We start from the raw sequence: 25347 nt of genomic DNA, 5'->3' as shown, positions 1-25347 counted from the left end.
TACCTTACCTTTCCTACTGAACAACACAAAAACTCCCCTCTACTACCTTACCCACAAAAATACTTCCCTCTACTACCTACCTTTCCCACTAAAAAAACACTTCCCTTTACTACCTTTCCAAAAAAAAAGACTTCCCTTTCCTACTAAACAAGAAAATACTTCCTGTTACCACCTTACCTTTCCTACTAAAACTAATTTAAATAAAATACTTTCCTCTTCTAACTTACCCTCTATTCTATTCCCTTTCTCTACTTTCTACCTTAACTTCCCTCCATGAAAAATATTAATAAATATTAAATCCCACTCCCTGGTGTGTTAGAGGATTACGCAGAAGAGGACAACGACATTGGAAACACCACACCTTCACACTCCATCGACCGGTTCCCAACAGCTTGCTTGAAGGATGAGGTCCTGTTCCCTGATAAAAGAGAAAGCCCACCCACGTCTGTAACACAGACCGAGGTGAGGAGCTTTTATTGTCATCAGTCTGGTGAATCTCCTTCAGCTCCACGTCAGGCTGCTCTGAAAAAAAAAAAATCCTTGCTGAAAAGGATCTGGCTGTTCTGGAGCTGCTGGTTCTACAGTAACGTTGATGAGTGACAAGCTACGACAAAAAAAACAAAAATACTTCTCTTTCCTACAAAACAAAACAAAATACTTCCCTCTACTACCTTACCTTTCCTACTAAAAAAATTACTTCTCTTACCTAATTAACAAAAAATATTTCCCCTACTACTACCTTTCACACAAAATTCTACTACCTACCTTTCCTACTACAACAAAAAATACTTCTCTCTACTACCTTTCCTTTCCTACTAAACAAAATAAAAAAAATACTTCCCTCTACTACCTACCTTTCCTATTAAAAAAATAAATAATACTTTGTTTAACAAAAAATACTTCCCTTACCTAATTAACAAAAAATACTTCCCTTACCTACTTAACAAAAAATTATTTCCTCTACTACCTTACCTTTCCTACTAGACAACACAAAAACTTCCCTCTACTACCTACCTTTCCCTCTAAAAGAAAATAAAAAAAACCTTACCTTTCCTACTAAAAAAAAATACTTCCCTCTACTACCTACCTTTCCTATTAAAAAAAAAATTCCCTTTCCTTTAACAAAAAATACTTCCCTTACCTACTAATGAAAAAAATACTTCCCTCTACCTACCTTACCTTTTCCGAAAAAAATACTTCCCTTTCCTACTAAAAAAAATTACTTTTACCTACTTAACAAAAATACTTCCCTTTACTACCTTACCTTTCCTACTAAAAAAATACTTCCCTTACCTAATTTTACCTTGACTACCTACTACTACCTTTCCTACTAAAAAATAAATAATACTTTGTTTAAAAAAATACTTCCCTTTACTACCTTACCTTTCCTACTAAAACTAATTTAAAAAAATACTTTCCCTCTACTACCTTACCCACAAAATACTTCCTCTACTAAAAAAAAATGAAAAAAATACTTCCCTTTACTACCTTACCTTTCCTACTAAAAAGAAAATACTTCCCTGTACTACCTTTCCTACAAAAAATACTTCCCTTTCCTACTAAACAAAAAATACTTCCCTTTCCTACTTAACGAAAAAATACTTCCCTCTACTACCTTACCTTTTCCCCAAAAAATACTTCCCTTTCCTACTAAAAAAACCTTTAACTACTTCCCTCCTACCTACCTACTTTTAACAAAAATACTTCCCTTTACTACCTTACCTTTCCTACTAAAACTAATTTAAATAAAATACTTTCCTCTACTACCTTACCTTTCCTACTGAACAACACAAAAACTCCCCTCTACTACCTTACCCACAAAAATTACTTCCCTCTACTACCTACCTTTCCCACTAAATAAACACTTCCCTTTACTACCTTTCCAAAAAAAAAGACTTCCCTTTCCTACTAAACAAAAAAATACTTCCTGTTACCACCTTACCTTTCCTACTAAAACTAATTTAAATAAAATACTTTCCTCTTCTAACTTACCCTCTATTCTATTCCCTTTCTCTACTTTCTACCTTAACTTCCCTCCATGAAAAATATTAATAAATATTAAATCCCACTCCCTGGTGTGTTAGAGGATTACGCAGAAGAGGAGGACGACATTGGAAACACCACACCTTCACACTCCATCGACCGGTTCCCAACAGCTTGCTTGAAGGATGAGGTCCTGTTCCCTGATAAAAGAGAAAGCCCACCCACGTCTGTAACACAGACCGAGGTGAGGAGCTTTTATTGTCATCAGTCTGGTGAATCTCCTTCAGCTCCACGTCAGGCTGCTCTGAAAAAAACATCCTTGCTGAAAAGGATCTGGCTGTTCTGGAGCTGCTGGTTCTACAGTAACGTTGATGAGTGACAAGCTACGACAAAAAATACTTCTCTTTCCTACAAAACAAAACAAAATACTTCCCTCTACTACCTTACCTTGACTACTAAACACAAAATACTTCCCTCTACTACCTTACCTTTCCTACTAAAAAAAATACTTCCCTATTAAAAAAACTACTACCTTTCCTACTAAACAAAAAATACTTCCCTACTACTACCTTTCCTACTAAAAAAATATTTCCCTCTACTTTGTTTACCTTTCCTACTTAACAAAAAAATACTTCCCTCTACTACCTTACCTTTCCTACTAAAAAAAAATACTTCCCTCTACTACCTACCTTTCCTATTAAAAAAACAAATAATACTTTGTTTAACAAAAAATACTTCCCTTTCCTACTTAACAAAAAATACTTCCCTTTACTACCTTACCTTTCCTGCTAAAACTAATTTAAATAAAATACTTCCCTCTACTACCTTACCCACAAAATACTTCCCTCTACTACCTTACATTTCCTACAAAAAATACTCCCCTCTATTACCTACCTTTCACAAAAAATACTTTCCCTCTACTACCTAAAAAAACTTCCCTTTTTCCCACAAAAAATACTTCCTTACCTACTAAAACAAATACTTGCCTTTACTACCTTTCCCACAAAAAATACTTCACTTTCCTACTAAACAAGAAATACTTCCCTCTACTACCTACCTTTCCCACTAAAAAAACCACCTCCCTTTACTACTACCTTACTTTTCCTGTTAAAACTAATTTAAATAAAATACTTTCCTCTACTATCTTACCCTCTATTCTATTCCCTTTCTCTACTTTCTACCTTAACTTCCTGCCATACAAAATATAAATAAACAAAACTTCCTCTGCTACCATACCACTCTATTCCATATCTCTACTACCTCATAAATAAATACAATTAATTAATTAATTAACTAAAAATAAATAAACTGATTATATTTGTGCTGTGTGGTATAAGGTTAAATGATGTCCTGGCTCTGTTGGTATTACTACGTAACATCCCAACATTGATAATCCATTTAAGTAGGTTCTGCTCATTTTAATCGTTTTTGGTCAAATTGTAGGACTTCTCTCATATATTTCCATGACAAAAAAGGAAAAACCTAATCTGCTGGTGAAAATCACTTATGATTAAAAGCAACTGAACAGACAATTAATTAACTTTTCCACTGCTGTTTCTGAGGTCAAAAATGTACTAAAAACCTTTATAATACTGACACTTAAGTTATTCTTAGAGCCTTGTCTAGAGTTTGTCCTGAGTGGCGCTATAGAGAAAAGTTTCATCATATAAAGACCACTCCACCAAATGACGTTGCACTCTGTGGTTCGGTCATTGGCTCCTCAGGTCCACGTGACCTTGGCTTGGGCAAGATACTGAACCACGATTTTCTCCTGAAGGCTGTAAGGTGAGTGTGTGAATGTTGACATGAAGTTTAAAGCGCTTTGAATGACTAGAAAGAATGCATGTTACCATTTATTGTTGACTGGAGCTGCGAGACCAAAGCAGAGATGAGGAGTGGGCTGCAAACTCTGGTAACCTCACTTCTTTCGAGCTCCTTCATTACATGTTTTTTTTTTAAAATATTTTAATATAAAACTTGTCATCTGCTAAATGGCGTCAAACCTAACTGACACCATTGAGCATATTTCACATGGCTTCCTCTGTAGCTACAAAATGATTTAAACTTTTCTCTAGTACAGACAAATAAACACATCATTATCAAAACACAAAATGAAGGAATATCTTTACAATTACAGTTAAAGACTTCTAGAACTGATACCAAGGAGCAGTGAAGCTGTTGTGGGAGGTCACCTCACTAAGACAGCTTCAATAAAGAAACAATGAACCACATGACACAGAAGAGGTTTTGATAGATTTTTTCTTGACTTTTATATTTTTAAAAACAAACAAAAAATAACAGATTAAATAAAATTTACAGTAGACATATGCAATCATTGTGCACTTTAACTACTTCTTCTGATACGTTCTGCACAGCTGTCAACGAAAAAACGCAAACACAAGGGGGGCGTCGGGGTGGAGCGGGGCGGGGGTGGGGCAGTTTAGGGAGAGAGGAGAGGAGCGAAGAAGTGAGGTAGAGGGCAGTAAGGAGGAGGAAACAAATCTAGGAAAGAGGAGACGGGGATGAAGAGGGAAGGAGTAAAGGATAAAAGGAAGACCTAAACTTTTTCACTCAGGGGAAAAGAAAAGAAAAATCACTGAATATATAGATTTCTTTTATTCCTTACATCACTTATATAAATATATTGAATCCCAAAAAACAAAAAAAGAATAAACTTCTGAGGAAAAAAAAAAAAAAAAAAAAAAAAAAACAGCGCAATACAGAAACCCACAACAGCAGTAAGGCAAAACAGAAAGCAAGAGTGGAGAGAGAGAGAGAGAGAGAGAGAGAGAGTTCATGAGAGGGACGGAGGAGCAGAGAGAGATAAAGTATGAGACATGGCAAGAAAAGAGAGCGACAGTGGGAAAAGCTGAGAGTGCGCAACTGTGCTTATGAAAATGTATAAATATGTGGGATCAAGAGACGACCGGGTGACGGGGGGAGGGGGAGGAGAGAAAGCGTCGGCAGAATAAGGGAGGAAAAGGAAGGAGGTGCGGAGAGCAGAGGGAGGAGGAACAGGTTTGACTGAGGTCGACTGTCCAGTGTGTTTTTGTTATGTGCTACGTGACCCTGCTGCCTGCGTTTGTGTGTCTGTCTGTGTCTCCGGGTGTGTGTGTGTCCGTGTGTGTGTGTGTGTGTGTGTGTGTGTGTGTGTGTGTGTGTGTGTGTGTGTGTGTGTGTGTGTGTGGCATTTCTTGTGTTTTTTGTATAATGGCAGCACACACTCCACGGCAACAGTGAAACACATGCTCGTGTGTCTTGTGTGCTCTTCTGCTATATAAATACAAAAAAAAAAAAAAAAAAAAAACAATGAATAAAAACAAACAACGAAATCATATCTGCAACCAAACACCAGCCACCTCATAATTCACACCTTCTTTCCTTTTTGTACATTTGACACATCATGTAACTCAAGTATTTTTTTGTCTGTTTATGTTTTTAAATTGTACACTAAGAGCAGCCCCCCCACCTCAGTCCTCCTTCCTTTCCCACCACTCCACCAAGAGTCTCTCTTTCGTTCTGTCTCGTCCACTTCCTTTCTTTCCTCCCCCCCCCAACCCACCCCCCCCTTCTCTTTTTCCTTTCACTGAGAACTGGCTCTCTCCAGCACGCGCAGGTCATAGTTCTTTTTGGCGGCCCTCAGTTTGAAGAGGCTGGCCCCGCTGTTGTTAAGTTTGAAGGAAGCGCTCTGGGCGGCCATGGTGCTGGGGAACACGGCCACCACTGTGTAGAGGTGAGCCGGGTCGTTGCCGTCGCCCTTCGCTCCCATGCCGGCCACGAGCCCGGCGGGCCCCGCGCCATGACAGGGACCGCAGCCTCCTCCTCGGCCTCCCTGGGGCTCCTTCAGCCACTGGATCTTGGCGCCGCACATCGACAGCTGGTTGAAGAGCTTTTCGGCCTCCGGACGTGAAATGCCCTCTGGCAGGTCGGTCACCTCGAGTACTCGACTCACCACTGGGAAAGAAAAAAGAAAAGAAAAGAGGAGGTTGGCCAGAGAGAGACGGAAGATGTTAACAGCCTTCACTTGCTCTGGATGTGTCTTTGTAGACCTGATGCAGGTGTTCAGAGACACGCCACGTGTGTTTGCTCGTCTGTTTCAGCTAAAGACTTTCAGTTTATGGCAACTATGGTTTGCAGACACGTGACACCGCAGAATACTCTAATCCAATTCTCTGCATTTTCAACGGCTGTTGAATTGCACTAGCACTGCTGAGGGTGTCAGTGTAGTCTCACCAACTCAAGGTATGTTTAATGGTGTCCACACCAGATGGAGATTATGAGGAAAACAATACAGGAATAATCAGCAATAACGCTGATATCATCTATACACACACACACTACTGCCCTCCAGTATCTACATTTCACACATTCACCTGAGCAACATTACAGTTCCTCTAATCATCGAGTTCTTTTAAAATATAAGATCACATATAGTAACAGAATGTAGTAACAGTGGCAGATGATATTGTGCTCTGTGATGATGCATCTCTTTAACTTACCAACATCAGTCGTGCCGAGATCTGTCGATGCAGATTTGAGTGTTTGTTTTTTCCCACGTGCCCCGTGTTTCATTACTCCTTGGCCCTGAACACATCATAACACAGATATTAAGAGTTTATTACAGTTCCACAACAAGACACTAGATGGGGATGAAAGCAAATCAATCAACCTGGTCTTTGGTTATCAGATACACAAACAGTTGCAACAAAAGCCAGTGAGCACAAAAAAAACCCACGGCCAACTCAAAGGGTTTATGACTTCCTCCTGGTTGGACAACATGCTGCAGAATTCAGACTATTTCCAACATTTCATGATTTAAGAAATTTGAGGTTGTTTTCCAACCTAAAAATATTTATATTCATACACAGAACCAAAATACTTTGTGGTGACTAGTTGGTCAGTAAAAACTAACTATTTTACACATTTCAAACACCTTCACCACCCTTAAACAACAAATGAAAACTAATGGACATAATATATTCTTATGTTTTTACATAAACGTGTCAAAAAAAAAGTAATTGATCCTCTTTAGAAATTACCACTTCCTGTCCAACCAATTCAATATGAACAATAAACAACTTAGAAAACAAAGTTGTGTGCCTGCTGGTGTATTTAAATACATTTTTAGTGTTGAATTCATGACGGCTCCATTTAAGCCAGAAATAAACTGAATTACAGAAGAGAGACATGCTAGAAATGTCTTGTGAATAAAAAGCAGGTTCAATTATCAAAGACTGCCCACTTCTTAATGCATAAATAGTTAACATGAAGGCATGTTGAAAATAATATTATGAACTGTCAATATCACGGCCTTTACAAATGAATCTGACTCGTATTAGTACAAAGGTTGGCCAGCACTGACCTGATGGGAGCTGTAGGAGGACTGGCCATGCATTAGGGGAGGAGGACACAGGCTGTACTGGAGCGGCTGCCCCAACAGAGAGTAGCGCCCGTCACCTTAACAATATAAATCACAAGTTAAAATACAAACGATCAATCCTGAACATTCAATTTAGAGTTTTATTGCCCGAGTAGAAAGGTGAGGTCAACCTCATCACCACTCAGTTAACAATGTCAATACAGCTACATAGATCTAAAGGCCTAAAAAGGAGATGGATGATGGATTCAATGGAACTGCCATTCATTTCATATTTCAAGATTCTCTTACAACAAAAACTGCTAAGCACACAAAGCCATTAGAAAAGGGTAAACCGGTCTAATGTAGCTCTTAACTACAGTTGTGTGTATGTTCTGTGTCATGGTGATCTTACGTGGATTGTAGACTGATGCAAGACTGAGTCTGTGTGTGTAATCATGCATTCCAACAGTGTGCATGACAGTGGCTCTATTGATCAGTGAAGTTATCGTGGCTCTGTGTGTAAATATGGGTCAAAGGATGGCACAGTGTGAACCTGCTGAGGCTATTGGCTCGGGGCCAAAAGCCACCTGACCAGGTTTAGAAGTCTAATCAGGGGTTTGTGCACACAACTGTTCATGTTTATTTGCCCACGATCTAACAGGAGAAACCACGTGGACATAAGAACTTTCATCCTTCTTGTTTGTGTGTACCTTGAGCTGGTCCTCCTGGTCGAGGAAACTGGGAAATGAGGGGTAATGGTCCCAGGCCTGGACAGACGCTGCTGACGCTACCGGAGGGAGACGGGGTGGGAGACTGAGTGGGGGAGGCCAGGGGACTCGTCAGCTGAGTGCTGGCCTGGACACAAACAGAAGAATTATTTAAATACTAAATAGAATATTAAATACTGCAACACACATGTCATGTCAGTGTCATCCATCCTGTTGACCACTAGGGGGCTGATAATGAATGAATGAATGACTGACTGGATATGAACGTTACAGCCTGGATTCAGGTGATCCTTCACATATTATTGATGTACCTGTGGAGTGTTGTCCGGTTTGTACAGCTCCCCTGGCTTGCTGGGCCTCTGCTCTATGCTGTAGTACTTGCATGGGTTCCACTGGACCAGAGGGGGGTTCTGGGAAGGCTGTGGTCCATTGGGGACGCTGAGCTGCATGACCATCACCCCGGGCCCAGGAGGCGGTACTCCTGAGAGAGCACACAGAGAGAGACAGGCACACATGTAGAGAGAAGTTTTAATAATAAATAATTGGGAAGATATTGCTGTAAATGGTTTAATGCAGAGGACTAAGAACCAGGATTTGCACGGACTTCTCTCTGTGGCTCAATTGTAAAATGTAAATGTAAAAGTAATTGATTTTTTCTGGAACTAAAGGTATAAGTATTGACATAAGTATAGAAGATCAAGGACAGGAGTAAGCATAATAGGTTGATTTCAGATTTTGCAGGTAAAGCAACTGACATTCAAACAAATCAGGAGTAACTTTTAACATTTAACATTTTAAGGACATTAAGGACCTGTACTTGAGAGATGTACCATTTTGAATGACCATATATGATGCGTATCGGTGTTTAAAGGATTTGGATTCACCAACGTCACACAATCACACATACATAAACCGACCGAGACCGCTGTAGATCAGCAACTCTGTTCTGCCAGGGAAAATTACAGTTTTTGTCGAAGGAGGTATTTTTGAAGAGAGCATCTTATATCTGAGAGTGCTGTCTGACCACAAGGTAAAACCGTGATGATATTTGAAATAATATTGAAGTAAGGCCTTTGTTTATGTGGCTAAAATACGTTTTTTATGCTGCCCCTGCCCATAGTAGTACATTTCTTTGCTCCAATACTCCTCTCTGCTTCTCCAAGCAGGGAGTGTGCTGATGGTCATCTACTGTAGGTAAAACACACTAAGTAGTGCTTCATACAACCCCCGCTTCAAACAATCTGAACTATCCCTTTAAGCTAGCAAATGCCAAAATATGAACTACATTTATTTTTCCCCCAAACATGCACAATAAGATTCTGACTTTTTTGAAAAAATTCAAGCTTCTCCAAAGCTTTGGCCAATTGTTGAATTAAGTCTCAGATCGGGGTGAAAGTTTGAAAACAGAGTCTGAAATGTCACAAACAAGAGCAGAGGTTGAAAGGATGAGGTGATCATGATTGCCTTCAACATTTACTTAAGGTCAAATGGGAGCACAAGGCCTTTTTCTGACATGTAGGTTTTTCCTCTCATTTCTTCAAACATTCCCTTTTTACGGACATCTATTTACACACTGTGAACCCTGTGTACCTATTTCCGAACTTTACCCTAGATACCTTTCACCTCATTTAGTTGCACACTGGATTGCACTTAATTGCAAAATACTGCAGGCATTCACTTTGGGAGAATAATGAAGAATAAAGATAAAATGAATTAATGCAAAAACCTTTTCATAAAAGCCATTTTATATCTATTATTTTACTGATTGCCACTTTACAACTTCTTGACACCAAGTCTCACCTGAATATTGCTGCTGCAACTGTTGAGGGTTGCAAGGGGACGGCGACTGTGTGATCTGGTACTGCTCAGAGTTGGGGGGCTGCAGGTAACCGACCGACGGGCTGCAGGATTAGACCCAGACAAAGGAGGAGAAAACATAAATGCATGGGGAAAGGTAACACACACACTCATACAGGAGGATAGACACCAACACAACCTGTCCAGAAGATTAAGAACATTCCTGAGTATCATATGTTTACCAAGGTGTTAAGTTTGTTTTGCAGACATTTGTAAGTATATCACATCTATACATGGTTGGATACTATTGCCAACTCAATAGTATCCAACCATGTCCAATCATTTGTGTGAATGTGATGTATTCAGACATACCTTGTGCTATTCTGCTGTGTGGGTGTGATAACACTGTAGTAGACAGGCATGGGCCCCTGGACAGACTGGCTGACTGGCACCATCACCTGCTGCTGGTACTGCTGCTGCACCACCTGCTGATTTTCATTTCCCACTGGAACCTGGAAAAAAAACCCAGAGAGACTACTCGTCAAATACTATAGACCAATATCAGTCATCAAAGTAAAAGATTCCTTAGAAGTTTACACAAAACAATTACATTTGCCGAGGGGCCTGCGGGGAGAATAATGCCGACCATACCAATATATTTTTGTATGTGTATGTCAAAACACACAAACCCACTGTTCAGATATTTTACGCATAAAAGAACAGATATATTCAGGAAAACATACACTCCTGGGAACATGTCCCAAAAGCCTACAAAAGGAGGAATTGTATATTTTTTGGGATCCTGAGAATTACAGCACTCAAAGAAATAACAAGAAGTTGGAAAAACTTGTAACTTGATTTTGGATTAATGGTCATTCAGCTTTGTTTGCCTCTTGAACATAAGCTGTTGCTTTAAATGACCACTAGATGGAGCTTTTTAACCAGGTAAGATCAGCCTCATGTATATGGACACTGGTGGGCTAAACAGTTCAGCACACCAGGCATTCTCATTTCCTTACTTATAACAATAAAACTGTTTGTTTGTATCCTTTATGCTTTATAACCTAAAGCTGATATGAAAGCGTTGATACCTGATATGATGGCATCTGCGGGTACTGAACCATTATGCTTTGCATTTGTCCTCCCATGCCTGCCCTCTGGGAGTTGAGCAGACCGGTGTTTTGGGGCTGCTGCACACCCATCATGCCCTGGTAGCTCGGCTGCTGGCTGGGCATCATCGTCTGGAGACCTGATGACGACAGACAAACAATCGGAGGAGAGGAATTAGAGCAGTGTGATAAAGGAAGAGTACAGTACGAGAGAAGAAACAAAACATACGACATGGGTAGTTGGGCCGTTGCCTTTGAAGGAAAAAACACTGTACAGCACACTGGACAGAATTAGAGTTGAGTTCAACAAACACAGAACAAAACAGTTTGAAGTTTTTTTTAGCTTTTTGTAATTGTTTTCAACGAGATTGAAGCGTTTTGCAACATCAAGTTGCCACAATTTTGGCCTTAAAGCTAAAAGAAAAACAAGCTCTTTACTTTTTAGGTTTATATTTTGACAAAAAACAATGGTTTCAATACCCAGAAGCCGAAACAGACTCCATAACCAATTAAGTTTAAAGTTAAGTATGTTAAAATGAAATATTCACTATGACAAAATTAATATTTGGAACCAGGCAGTACTCATAGATTGATGTGAAGATACACTGACTGCGATGTTCATGACGTATCTGATTTGTCAGTTACTGTACAAACACAGACTGTCCTTGGCCGACCCCAAAAAAAAGAGACTGAGGGATAAAGCTGACATGGTTTTCCATGAAAAAAGGAAAAAACTCTATTTTGGTCCGAGCATATTTGACTTGGCAGAACAATGAAGAAACAAGGTTGTTTAAAATCAACCTTTCACCTAGTAGACTTAAAACTGAGTGTGAACAACATACAACTACAAATATATAAAATTAAATACAAAATTAAGTTGACTGAATCTGGAGGATGGAGCTCCTAATAAGTAAAACAAGTTATATTCTTTTTTTCATAGATCTATTTCTGATTCAATATAAATATGTAACACTAACTACACAGTGTGTGTATTAATGGATGATTTTAAACAAAGAATGCACAGGAAACACTGATATTATACGTCTTTATTTAGTTATCTATATCCATCAGTTCATCTATATAGAACTGAGTTAATGACAGGACAACATAACAGAATGTACCAACCTGACTGCTGTGTGGGCTGAGGCATGGGTTGTGTGCGCTGGGCCGGATAAGACACCTGGTGGGACATGGGCTGGGTGACACGGTACTGCTGGCCAGAGCTGGGATACTGACCCGGAGGATAGTAGGACACCTGTATCTGAAGAGAAGCAACAAAACAAATATTTAGAGATTAATAAATACACAAAGATGAGAGAAGAATAACTCCAATCCTGTTCACACATGGCCTAGAGACAATACCAGTATTATCGTCAATCCTCAAATACTAAACAGCTTTGTTTTGGCACATTAAACCTGCAATAGCTCACTTTTTGGCCACATGGGGGCAGCAGAAACAAGCTATGAGAACAACTCTGACATGTAATAAACTTTTGAGTTGCTACGGAAAACTTGCTAGAAAACAGTTTACTAATTCCACAAAAAGAAGATAGGACATTAGCATTAGTCAAGTGTCTGCCCACCTGATGATTTTAAGTCCAATATTCACTCTCTTTAACTTTGTTTTTTGTCTCTACCAACTATTTAGGAAAATTGCTCCAGCTGCTAATTGCTCCACTATGTTCAACAGCTAGCCACCAGCTTTGTATGTCTGGTGTTTGGTGCAAGTCAGGTTGGTAGCAAAGTAAACAGCTCCTGCTTTGGCCAAAAATCGAGTTAAAAGGTCAACATAGAGATACAAGACTAGTATTGGACTGGAAAACCAAAACGATGACTTGAAAGCTGGGCCACAATTATCTGCGGCTTGCACATAAGTCGTCATAGGATCCATTGTTGATAAAAATATTTATCATAGCAGATTCAAGGCAATAGCTTTAGAAATCATTCTTTGCTTCCTTGTCAGTGTTCAACACATCAACAGTGATGTGCACAGAGAATGTTCAACAGAAAGCATAAGAACGATTGTTCAACAGTTACAGAGGTCTCAGTATCCAACGTTGAATCTTGAACAACTTGCAACTTATACAACTGGGCTAAATGTAGCATTCAGAGTTTCCAAACAAGACATCAAATGGACAAACAGAGAGGAAGTTGAGTGTTAGGGAAGATCGATAGCTCCTGCCTCCTCCTTCATCTGCATACATGACAACATTCAGCATCTAGAGGCTGCAGCGGCGTCAATATTTGCACTCCTGTTACACCGTCGGCCACCCACACATTGAGCAACACAGAGCATCTTCCTTTCCCAGCCAATACTGTTTGGAAATCTAAGACTGACAATGAAGTACAGGGAGGTGTGTAGGGTGATAAAAGGCATAAAAAGACACCGTCTATATAGGTCAGAGCTTGGAACTGCTCAATAAAAGCGCATAAAATAAGATCTATAAAAATAAAAATAATAGAATTACTGCCTCTTAGTTGTACGTCTTCGCCAGCCAGTCAAGTTGCAGTTTACATAAATGCCATCACTTCATTTTATCCTATTAGTCATTTGTCTGAAATTGTCATAATTACTATATGAATTCTTGAGTTATGGACACTACGGGTTTTGTGAGGTCACAGTGACCTTTGATCTCCGAATTCTAAACAGTTCATCCTTCAAGTTCAAGTGGACGTTTGAACCAAATTTGAGGAAACCCCCTCAAGGCATTCCTGAGATATTACGTTCATGTGAATGGGATGCACGTGGGGTCACAGTGACCTTGACCTTTAACATCCAAATTCTTATCAGCTCATCCTCGAGCCCAAGTGGACATTTCTGCCACATATCAATAACAAAAATGCCTTCTGCCACGGCTGTTACGGAGTTAATTAAATACAAAAAAACAGGTTTTACAGTGCGGTAACAAGTCATAACTATTTGTCAAATGGTGTGTGTATGCATAAAGATATATTCAATGATACAGTCCCATAAGCAAGCACTCTGGCCCTGTGATAGTAGCACTTAATTTTTGTTTATATTCTCTAATAGACAAACTGCTTGTAGGAGATAATAGTGACCCCCTGATTGTCTTCATATGAACACAACACTATAACCAATCAAAAAAGTAATTTAGTCACTTCAGCTATTAAAAGCTCTACTAAACAGACCATCTTCCTTTACTACTTAGCCCCAGAGCAACATTACTGGGCCTAATGTTTCCCACAGGGTGTTTAATGGCCAGGTCAATTTAGTTCTCTCTGCTCAAATGAATTATAATAACTACTTTATGGATTCAAGCAGAAGCCTGAGGGAGGGAAGGAGAAGTGTGAGTGACAAGAGAGTGAGATAACTCATTATTGTCACCGCCTCTGCAATCAGAAGAATGTGACAGGCGAGCTGAGGTGACACATGGGTGCGAGGACCAAACTCCCCCACTGGGTGAATCCTGCTGCTTCACAGGAATCACATCCCAGTTGTGAATTCATAAAAGAAAAGCTCTTCTCAATTTGTGATATTTATGCATCACTGGGTAAGTGTTTACAGTTACGTGTTATTTTACGGGTTCTTAAAGTTATTAAGTGTTACATTGGTACTCTTCCAATTAATGGCTTGGCAAGTGTAACCTGGTGTGTCAGTGCACAGCAGGTTGGCCGAACATGCAAAAGCGTAAAATCTGTGTACAGGCACATAAGTTTCCAAAAATAAATGAATAATGAAGGAATATTTCTTGGCTTTAAATAGTTATTCCATGGAAATTTGTACCATCTCTTTGACTAGTACCAAATTGCAAATAATTATTCCAATGGATGACCAGATCTGATCTCAAAGATCGGTATCAGGTCTGATCAAAGCATTTCTAACTTGGTATTGGATATATTGAGCCCGATACCAATCCTTTGTTTTTTTTACGCCAGCTGTCACACAGGTGTTGTCACTAGTGAAGCTTTCATTCACAGCAACACAACCAGCGCATCAACTCTCAGCTGTCCGTCTCTCCTCCTGTCTAGGGGCTACGTGTGTGTGTGTGTGTGTGTGTGTGTGTGTGTGTGTGTGTGTGTGTGTGTGTGTGTGTGTGTGTGTGTGTGTGTGTGAGTGAGTGAGTGAGTGTGTGTGTGAGTGTGTGTGTGAGAGAGAGAGAGAGAGAGAGAGAGAGAGAGAGAAGGGGCTGAGCTCCGACTTGCAGTTAAAAACACTACACACCATAAAAAAAACAGCAAAATGCAGGATGAGACTATTTATGTTATCAACCTTATATAAGTGCATTTGTTTCATTTAAACTCAGTGCGAGTCTCTTTTTTTTGTTTTGCTGTCATCTACGGTGTATAATGTTTCACCACGGACAGAAGACAGACAGCGGTGGAGAGCAGACGTCCCTGGTTCATTACAGGAAACGAATCAAAGTACTGTACTAGGAAATATTTCAGAAATGACAGACATTCAAAATAAAGCATTGCCGTTTTTACAGTTGAAAGACTGGAAACAAAGAGGATCGTGTGACACCTATGGTATTTACATAAACCTAAATTTAAATGAGGATGCGTGAAATGCTATTTTTACCATACATAGACACTTTGATCAACAAAATAGGTTGTTTACTGTTAAATAAAAGAGACATATTTGCTGTGGGTAGAGCTGGCTTGCCAATTGAAGCAGTTACTATTTCATCGTACCAGGAAACTACCGTGTTTAACGTTGGTTAACTGTAGTTGCTGTTTCTCAATTCATCCTACTTCATCATAGTTGGCCCAATCTCAAATGTCTTATTACAACAACTATCAGTAGTTACTTCCCTGTTAACATTTACTGTAAAGGGTGTTGACTGAGTTGAGGTGAAACCCTTAAACCAACCTTAACAAACTCTGTTTCTCTCATGTCACTCATGCTACATAAAATAAAGCAGTCCAACTTTTTCTCTCTGCGTCTGTATGTTACAGCGATGATAACACTGTGTACTCTTCTCTTTCATCAACAAATCTTTACATTTCCACTCATTAATATGAGGTGTAAAGAACATGATCTGTGGCGAAAATCTCAAGGAAGCAGGAACAGTCTGATATGAACGGAGATGGTGTCAGTGTTTTTAAAATGAATTAAAGCCTAAAGGACAACTTAACACTTCCCCACATGCATAACATTGATGGTAGATAGAAGTTCCCTCCATAAATTCACCAACAAGCAAGTCCTCTGATGCCAGAAACGATAAGCATGCATACCATCACTTCTTCCCGGAATCGTGTTTGCCCACAGCAGTAATGCAACTCTTCTACTCACAAAATAAAGTGAAGTGAATACTCTAAAGCAACGGCTTGCAACCTTTTTGGGATGTAGGGATCATTCTGTTCAGTGTAGTAAACAACAGCATAGACAAATAACTTCAATTAATATTAAACTACCACGTCAAAATACTTTTTAATTGTTCAGTATGGTGGCTTGAGAACAATGAGGCATCACAGTCAAATTTGGTTTATTTCTGTGTTGCTTCTCATGAATCTAATTCTCTTTGGATATAAATGACAATTCTGCAAGCCTTAAATGCAAAACAAGACATTACTATTATAAAGATAATACAAAATATACTTATAGTATGTTAAAGCCAATAAAATGCTAGATTTGGGGTGTTTTCCACACAAAAGAATACCAGAATGCCAGGCAGGTGAGGTCCCAAAATTGTGATAAAATATTTCACAGGTATAGTACTATGACTTTCTGACAAATACTGCTTCGGTCTAGTACTTTATGACATTCAAACCCATATCTGATTACCTTTATATACAACAACCTGTGGAGAATGACGTTACCTGTTGAGGTGGAGGGGGCTGCATGTAGCCTTGTGGGGGTGGTGGGGCCTGCATGACAGGCTGGGATGGAGGAGGCGGTGGAGGTGGAGGATGGGGGTGTCCAGTGGCAGGCTGGTAACCGGACGGAGGCGGCATAGGCTGACCGGTGGTAGCCATGATGTAGCTGGTCTGAGGAGGTGGGTGCTGGGACAGCACTGTGGGAGGAGCCTGATACATGGGTGGAGGCTCAGGGTTCTCACTGGAGCCCTGCCGACTCAGCGTCATCTGGGTGAACTGGGGCGCCAGCTCTTCTCCCTGTCAGGAATGGGAATGATGTCATTAGTGGGTGTTATTGCCAAAACACTAAATACAAGTACCAGATGATTAGTATGAACCAAGATAACACAGTATTTAATACAACATGTGTGATACATAACACTCAAAGACAGTACTCTGAAACACCAGCAGGCGTTTTAACTGTATGCATCATCTATAAATATAAAGCTATAAGTCACCATCTAAAGCTTTATATATGTAGCGTTATATATCTGTAGGTATAGCTATAAGTCTTGTTTGTTGCTGGTATCTCTAGGCCAGGGACTCTTGGGATTTTGAAGTAGTTAGTAGTGGTCTAACTGAGGTCTGAGGGATTGAAAGGTATCCATAAAGCCATAATGCTACATAAACAACCGTGTGAGAGCACATTAGATAAGACTATTAAAGAAACACTGTGACATATTGGAAAAAAAAAAAACCTTTATACCATCTTACAAAGAGTCAGATTAGAGGATCGATACCAATATCTTCTTTTTGAATCCAGTATTATTTTAAAAATGTGAAGTGAAGGACACAGTTCTGCAGTTGTTGGATCTTCACATCCGTTTTTGCATTTGACAGGAAACAAGTGCATTTCCCCCCAAACAAATCGAGGACAGATCTTTTTAAGGTTCAGATCTATACGAACACTCATCCGGTCGCTGCTGGCAGAACATGTTCACTTTTCTGATTAGGATGGGACCACTGCAATTTCAATAATTTTGTGAATATATGCGGGAAGAAAATACTACACATTTAAAATAAATTTGCCGAATGTAAATAAGTATATCTTTAAACCCAGTTACATTTGGTTCTGGGAGGGAAACATTTAAGTTTCTATACTTTTGTTACGTCTTAACACAAACCTATGTAACTTAAGAACATGAATTACTGACAACACTAACATACATAAATTTGCGTCCCAAAAAAAGTAACTCAAATGTAAAATTCTGGTGGGATTAAAAAACATTTTTCCCCAATATGTATTTATACCATTAGAATAACCAAAATAAATAATTGCAAAGCACAACTGCCACATTTTCAAGTATTACAAAGTCACATGTGCTTTAATTGACATTTAGGCAGACAGACATGGAATAGTGCTGAAGCACTCCCTGAGTGGTCCAGAGCAGCAAAGACCTAATCCTTCTACGACTGCTGTAAAACCTAACTAATGTGAATGAAAACAAGGTATAACAGTGAAAAAGTTTCTCGCAGAAAAAAAGTCAATAGCTTAATGCAAATTGTGAGGGTGTCAGTGATGCAGTCTATAAGTTAATGAATATTTCATGAAGAGGCTACAAGAGGTGTCAGTACCATTGTGTACTGCTGGGGAGGAGAAACTGGCAGGAGAACCTGGGGGCAGGAAGGGCTGGAGTAGGAGACAGGCTGAGAGGGCTGCAGAGACGCCACTGGCTGTACACACCACCAGAAAGAGGGAGGAAATAAAGAGGCGGAGCACAGAGAGAGGGAGGAGTTAGAGGCAGGCGAACAGAAGGGAATAAAGAGAGAAACAAGAAAGATGTGGGTTAGAACACAGAGGAGAAGTTGTTAATGAACAAATGGATAGAAACGGAAATCCAATTTAGTTTCTAAATATTATAGAAAAGCATTCCACCCGTGTTTACAAAGTGAGATGTAAATACTAGAACTCAGAGAGAAACAAGAGAGGAATTGTCTGTCATTATATATGTTGACATTAGCTTTTATAATGTTGCTGAAAGTACTTTCTCCTTACATGTGACAAGATTCAGCCTCAGGCACAACATTAAATACATTTCAACCCATTGAGAGTAGGATTGTGGACATATGATATCCAAAGATTTTCTATTTATCCCCAGATTCGAATAGATCCTTAGTGTGTCTTCGTTTTTACTGATATATTCGCTATAAATGCGGGCGGTGGAGGTTCATACCTGAGCAATCATGTGGTTTCCCATGGGGTGTTGCTGTGGAGTGGGCAGCAGGGCAGTCTGAGGTGGAACCTGGGGCTGTGGCTGTTGCGATGGGCAGGGAAGAAGACTACGGCTTGACTGGGAGGCTGCAGGTGGGGGACACACATCAGGACTGACTAGAGGCAGGCCTAGTGATGCAGAAGAACACATGAAACCCACAAAATCTTCCTTATCAAAATAATTTGGTCACACAAAAAGCACACAATGTAGGGTGGTATTCATATGCCTGTGTTTTTCCATTTATTATCCTTGTCTTTTAAACATAATGTGAGTTTTTCTGTGCCATGAGAAGGCAAACTCAATGTAACATTCCAGCAAGAGGTGGAGCCTCTCTCTAGTTTAATGTTTTGGGCCTGGGGTTAATTATCGTGTCAAAGGATTCCTGGATACCATAACTGGAAAAAGTGTGGGTTGGATTATATTCAACAACTACTGAATGGAGGGTACTGGTTTAGCACCAGCTCCCCCAGAGTGCATTGCATTATGGGTGGATTGCATCTTTAATGTTGCAATGCCTGCACGTCTCTGTGGGTGTGTTTAGTCGGTCCAGTTTAACCTACAGAAGCTTCCGACGGCTTGTGTAACAGAGGAAATAAATTCATGAGTCGATGAGTCAAAATCGTCTACTGACGTCTTTACTGCAGAAGCGGTGAGGACTGAATCATCTGTCGAGAAGGAATTTCATAAGAAAGCTCAAAAAGAAAATGCTAATAGCTAGAAAAAAGTCAAACTGCCTCCTAGAACCTGACAGAAGAGAGTTTATGCTGTACTTGCCTCACTTAAACAGCAATAACTGTTTAAAATAGTTTTTCCGTAACAGTGTAGCAAATGCAATCACACACACACTAGAAAGACCTAGTGTCTCTCCTTGTTCTTTAACTTTCCTCACCAGAGCGAGAGCCTTTGCAGCTTCCCTGTGAGCCTTTGTTGCTGCCGAGGCTATCCCCTCTGGTAAGGATGGAGATGCCAGAGAAGCTGCTAGCCTTAGTGACGGGTGGCCGGAGGGTGCGGTTGGAGCTGTCTGAGTCGGTGCTGCTCCAGGGTCGTGGCTCCAGGCACTTCATGTCACTGTCTGTGCTGCTTTGACGACTGCTAGACGCCCGGCTGGAGCTCTCGCGGTTCCCTCTGAGAGAAGACAGACCGGGGAGAACGGGGAGAGAGACAAAGAGATGAAATAAAGTGGATGAAGTGGGGATGGATGCAGGAAAAGGGGGGAGAGGTGAAGTAGCAGCAGAGTTAAGAGGTAGCAGAGGAGAGAGATGTGTTGAAAGCAGAATTGAGTCAGCAGAGGAGAGACACACAAATGTACATGGGCAGGGTGAGGAATATATAGAAAAGAGAATGTGTGCACGTTGGTGAATCGAAGAAGAGAATGATGGGGCAAGGGCAGTAAAAGACAAAATAGGATAGAGGGGAGAGCAGAAGCAGAAGAGCACAGTGAGGTCATCAACAGGTAGAGAGGACACCGTGAGACAGGCTTTATTTAGGACGAGGCATTCAACACAGATGCATATTGGCTGGTTTAGTGAAACCACAATACAAAAATCAGGCAACAAACCACCAAACAATATTATTTCCGAAATTTAAACATACACACACACAACCCCACACACACACAACCACACAACCACACCCACACACTACAACAATCATACGTACAAACCCATCCGCATAGGAATACACACATGCAGGGAGAAAATATGCTCCAGACAATCAACACTGGGGTGTGACAGGATTTTACACTAGATGAGACAAACATCCAAGAATTCCACGCACAAACCATCAAAGACTGGAGACAACATTCACATAACAGACTTAACAGAATGAAAACTTGCATACATATGTGTTATACATTTGAATACAGATAAACTGTAACACATGCACTTGAGAAACATTGTAGTTAAGACGAGAAATGACAAACGTACACCTTTAATTTAAAACCAGATGTACATCAACACTCACACACTCAAACACACACACACACTATCTACCACCATGGTTCTTTAAACTATGTTGCCGTATACTGTACACACTCATTGTGATGTGATGCTGTCACCCTGGATAAGGGTAGCTGCCAAGAAAACCAATATCAACACTGTAAGCGTATCCACCACTGTGGGGAAACCCCTCCGTCACAAGTGAATGGTTTGGTCTGCCATTGACTTGTCAGCATTAAGAATAGTATTGTTTCATTTAAATATATCCTACTGTGCTTGAAAATAACACATTTGAATTAGAATGAAAAAAAGAAAAAAGTGTGTAGCATTAAGTGTAATGTAAATAGGAAGTCCTGTAGGTGAACAGAGACCTACAACTCTGCAGGGTAAAAAAATGTCCGTGTGAAAAGAACAAAAAGAACATTTATTCAAAACATGTAAGGCTGGGAATCTCCATGACGAGAACAGGGCTGTGGTATGGGTTGTAGAATCCTCTCCATAGTGAGCGGTACTTGAAGGTGGCTGTGGCTGATAAATATTTCAGAGAGACTGTAATTAATGGAGGATCTATTTTGAGTCCTCTTTCTGCACAGCCTATTTTAAGGGCAGGGTGGGTGCTCTGCCGTTTCTCTGTAAAAGGGAGGCGCACACTTGTTCGCTCCGCTCTGCAGACAAAGATGAAAGCAGGATGAGCAAGAGGAGGAAGAGGAGGAGGGACTCTGCTGCTGATCACATGATCTTTCATCTCCACTCTCTCCTCACGACACCATTCCCCATCACACAGACAAAAACAGGGGAAGCTAGGCTGCTGTTGTTGTTGTTGTTGTTGTTGTTGTTGTGTTCTTCCATCACCCTCAATCCTTATAAGACGGCTAAATTAACCAATGCCTCACAGAAGAGATTCTTGTTTTGGTTAATTTTAGTGATGTCTGTGTTTTTATTGCTTCCTTTGTTGAACAGCATATTCTCTGGAAAAATGTTAACACCTATGCATTTTATGTGAATGCTGAGGTTGGGATATCAAGCTCATTTTAGGTGAAATATAAAAAGGACATACGATTCTAAACTTAAAATGACTGCATAACAAAGTAATTAACAAATCGTCAATCTTAAAATTATTTATATAAAACTCTAAAGAGGGAAAAAAGAAGGGCTATACTTAAATTCTCTAAATATAGTGCACACAAGACATGTTTACAAACATACTTTATCATAATAAAAAGGAAAATAACCAGTATGCGTTACACAGTTGCACTCGAGCAAAAACATTTTTTTTTTCCATTTAATCCTTTAATCCTCATTTTTTTTAACTCATTGTGAGTATTTTTTAATTGAATATCTTTGGGATTTGATGCAGTTCCGACCACAAAACACAACACAAATATGCCAACTTGAGCTCTAGGAAATTGTGATGAACACCGCCTGTTATTTATAGACCAAAAGCTGAATCGGTTAATCAAGAAAAAAAAACAATCAGATGATTAATCAACAATAAAAATAACTGATAGATAGCTTTTCTAAAGAAAAGACAATATAATCATGTTTTGCTCACAGTCTCATGTTTCTGCATGTATGTGTTGCTTATATTGAATGTGCTATTACGGAACAGGTGACATGTTTACAAAAAAACTACAAGACTAAGTCAACCACAAAACAAACAGGTTACTGTGGAAGCGATGCAGTTACTTTATATTAAAAATGTAGTTGACGGTAGATGGGTGGAAGGGTAAGTAGGTCAATCAGTTCCCAGTGAAACCACAAAGCAGCCATGCATGGGCCATGGGGAGCCCCACGGTGCAGTGCTGTAATAGCCATCAATCAGCCGACTACGCCAAGCAAGGATAATAAAAAACCACCACAAGTCACCACTATCATCACCAAACCACTTTCAAAGAATGGGCATGGCAACACACAAGTCAAAGTCAGCAGCACCCCAATACCTAAAGATCTGCCTCCTCTTTTGAGAGCTAGAGCAGTAGCCCTCAGTGGAAAGTCTGTTGGGGTTAACATTAGGAGAAAATGCTGGGGTTACAGGACTGGATTGGAGAACAGGAGGGAGGTTCAGGGGAGGGTGAGATAAGGAGGGGTGGGGGGTGGGTAGAGGTAGGCACAGTGCAGAAGTTTTACCCCTGCGAATAACAAAAAAAAAAAAAACGCACACAAGGCAGAAACTTTGACTGTTGAAAACCCCACGCTTCCTCTTTCTCAGCATCTTATGTCCTAATCTTTCAAGCTCAATAGCCGGGGGTGCCTAGGGATGGACAGTAACTGCTGTGTGAGCTAACTTATTTCTAGAAAACATTTGTTCCACTACCTACAAATCTCTCTCAAAGACGGTGTGTCCCTCACAGTCTAGCATAAAAAAAACCTTGAAAAACTGGCACAGGAGAGAAACGTCAGCAAATGCATATTGATCATCTGACTGGCAATAAAATGAACAAAACCTCTTAAAAGGGCTAAATTAATGTAAGTGGTCAGATTTAAAAACAAATATATATAAATAAAAAGGAAAAATGTGTTTATATTCATGGTTTTACAGTCCTCCACCTTTCATAACTGAAAACTAACAAGCAAACTATCTTTAAAGGGGAAAGATGGCAAAGATGGAGTCTTATAAATTGCACACATCAGAGTCTCCAGTCGGATGAATCATCTTACCTGTTGTCGTTGATGTATCCATTTTGAGAGGACTGTAAGAAAAAGGACACCTGCACATTATGAAATGCTTCATTCATCCAGCAGTACTCAAGACCAACACTGTTTGAATATTAACCTTTCAGACGTTTTAAAGTCTGAAATCATATCTATTTAGGATGTGAGATGTCCCTTGATTACCAGCTTTGAAAAAAAGAATACCGCATAGTTTTACCTCTTCAGGCCTCTACAAACTATTAAAACCTAACAGTTTGAGAAGATTAAAAAAACATTTTTCAAATGAACTGCTCACCACTCACAGACCCTGTGATGAAGCACAGATTCTTTTCTATTAACTAGTCATAAGCAAAACACATTGGGAACCACGGACTTAAGATAACAATACCACATCTGACTACACTAACAAACGATTCTAATTCTTGTCTGGTTAAAAAAATACTGACTTGTCACTGGTCAAAGGAGCTGGAGGCAACAGCTAATTGTCATTCAAATGTATTGTGGTTAAATGTTAATCTGTCTTTCCCGCGGTTTGTTTCCCTGTCCAGGTCCAATACTTACTTCTCGGGCAAATATCCGGTCTCGTACCCGCTGATACTCTTCCTCTCGCTCTTCAATGGACTTGCTACGTCGGCCATCCTGCAGCGGCACACGGATCTAACATTTTGGGGAAAAACAATTTAAATCGGAAAAATCTATTACAATCTAACTTGCACTATTCACAATTACATGCATAGGTTTGTATGTAAATACATGTATATATATGTGTAGCAACAAGTCACATGATAACAGTAGCATTCAAGGGAGAGCAGCTGCTTGCCATCAAAACAAACAACAGAATGGAAACTGTGCAAAATAACTGTTTGAAAGTGGCGGAATCAGCGTGGGAAGGTTTAACACCACAAACGTGATAGAACAAAGGAAAATGACAAATATGCACAAGCATTAGGCGCCAAAGAAAAGTGTCAACGCTTGAAACATTGTTGGAAGGATGAGGAAGTGTAAGAAACTTGGTATAGACGATAACAAAGCTAGTATTGTTATTTATTATTAAAATAATCAAATTCTGGCTGAAAAAAAACCTCATAAACTACTGCTACATGTCTGTACAAGAAAAAGGTTTTCCTCTGAAAACTAATAAATATTGTTGCAGTTTTGAGTTTTATAGCTGACATACAGAGTTTAAATGTGTATTTTGGGTCATTACTTAGAATGCACAGTCAAGTTCTGCATCACAAAAAACAGAACTTCAGCTTACACAGTAGTGTGGCTCACACACAGGGAATCAGCAGCAGTGGAGGAGATGTAAAATGCATTGCAAATTGAAAACTGTACTGTGTCATTTTGAGGGACAGCACCAGGAACATTAAAGTTATTGCATACGAATGGCCTATTTATAGTTTAGTACACTCTGTGTTGGTGGTGCTGGTATTTGAAACGGACAAGTGGTTGCATGCCATCTCCAATTCTATCTTTATCATTCACAATTTCCAAAAAGCAGAACCATTTTGCACATAGGAAGCCTGAGATGTCCAATCAGCAGAATATCTAAAAATGTGGCTTCAACCAGGGGACAGAGAGCTTCAACACAACCTAAAAGTGGCTACTGTGCTTCCTACAGTATTAATTAAAATAAATACCAACCCAAGTCTCCTTTCAAATGCCAATTTTCATCTCTGTTGGAAAGGATGCTGTTTCCCACCCAACCGTGCAACAACAACGTAGTTATCATCGTTCAAACTGTGCATGCTC

The 25347-nt window shown here is 39.8% G+C and overlaps 1 protein-coding gene across 8 annotated transcripts in view; it reads right to left on the bottom strand.

The window, feature by feature from the left end:
• Positions 1-5550: 5550 nt before the first annotated feature.
• The window catches only part of LOC129105265 (R3H domain-containing protein 2), a 50986-nt gene continuing 31189 nt past the window's right edge, over positions 5551-25347 (bottom strand). For 4 of the 8 annotated variants that reach the window (XM_054616187.1, XM_054616193.1, XM_054616188.1 and 1 more), the window contains 15 exons: positions 24157-24252; positions 23602-23651; positions 19896-20131; positions 18968-19134; positions 18369-18467; positions 16758-17051; positions 12102-12237; positions 10959-11116; positions 10240-10379; positions 9871-9971; positions 8382-8551; positions 8053-8197; positions 7346-7440; positions 6483-6567; positions 5551-5937 (listed from right to left, as the gene is read on the bottom strand). In XM_054616187.1, the coding sequence (XP_054472162.1) occupies positions 5567-5937; positions 6483-6567; positions 7346-7440; positions 8053-8197; positions 8382-8551; positions 9871-9971; positions 10240-10379; positions 10959-11116; positions 12102-12237; positions 16758-17051; positions 18369-18467; positions 18968-19134; positions 19896-20131; positions 23602-23651; positions 24157-24252 (2343 nt within the window). In that variant the 3' untranslated portion in view covers positions 5551-5566. The remainder of the gene's footprint in view (positions 5938-6482; positions 6568-7345; positions 7441-8052; positions 8198-8381; positions 8552-9870; positions 9972-10239; positions 10380-10958; positions 11117-12101; positions 12238-16757; positions 17052-18368; positions 18468-18967; positions 19135-19895; positions 20132-23601; positions 23652-24156; positions 24253-25347) is intronic. The other 4 variants (XM_054616192.1, XM_054616190.1, XM_054616194.1 and 1 more) reach the window with 4 other exon arrangements.

The sequence above is a fragment of the Anoplopoma fimbria genome, chromosome 17 (genome assembly GCF_027596085.1).
Source record: "Anoplopoma fimbria isolate UVic2021 breed Golden Eagle Sablefish chromosome 17, Afim_UVic_2022, whole genome shotgun sequence".
Taxonomy (NCBI): Eukaryota; Metazoa; Chordata; class Actinopteri; order Perciformes; family Anoplopomatidae; genus Anoplopoma; species Anoplopoma fimbria.
Note: the sequence above shows the minus strand (reverse complement) of the source record. Positions and strands in the feature narration are given on the sequence as shown.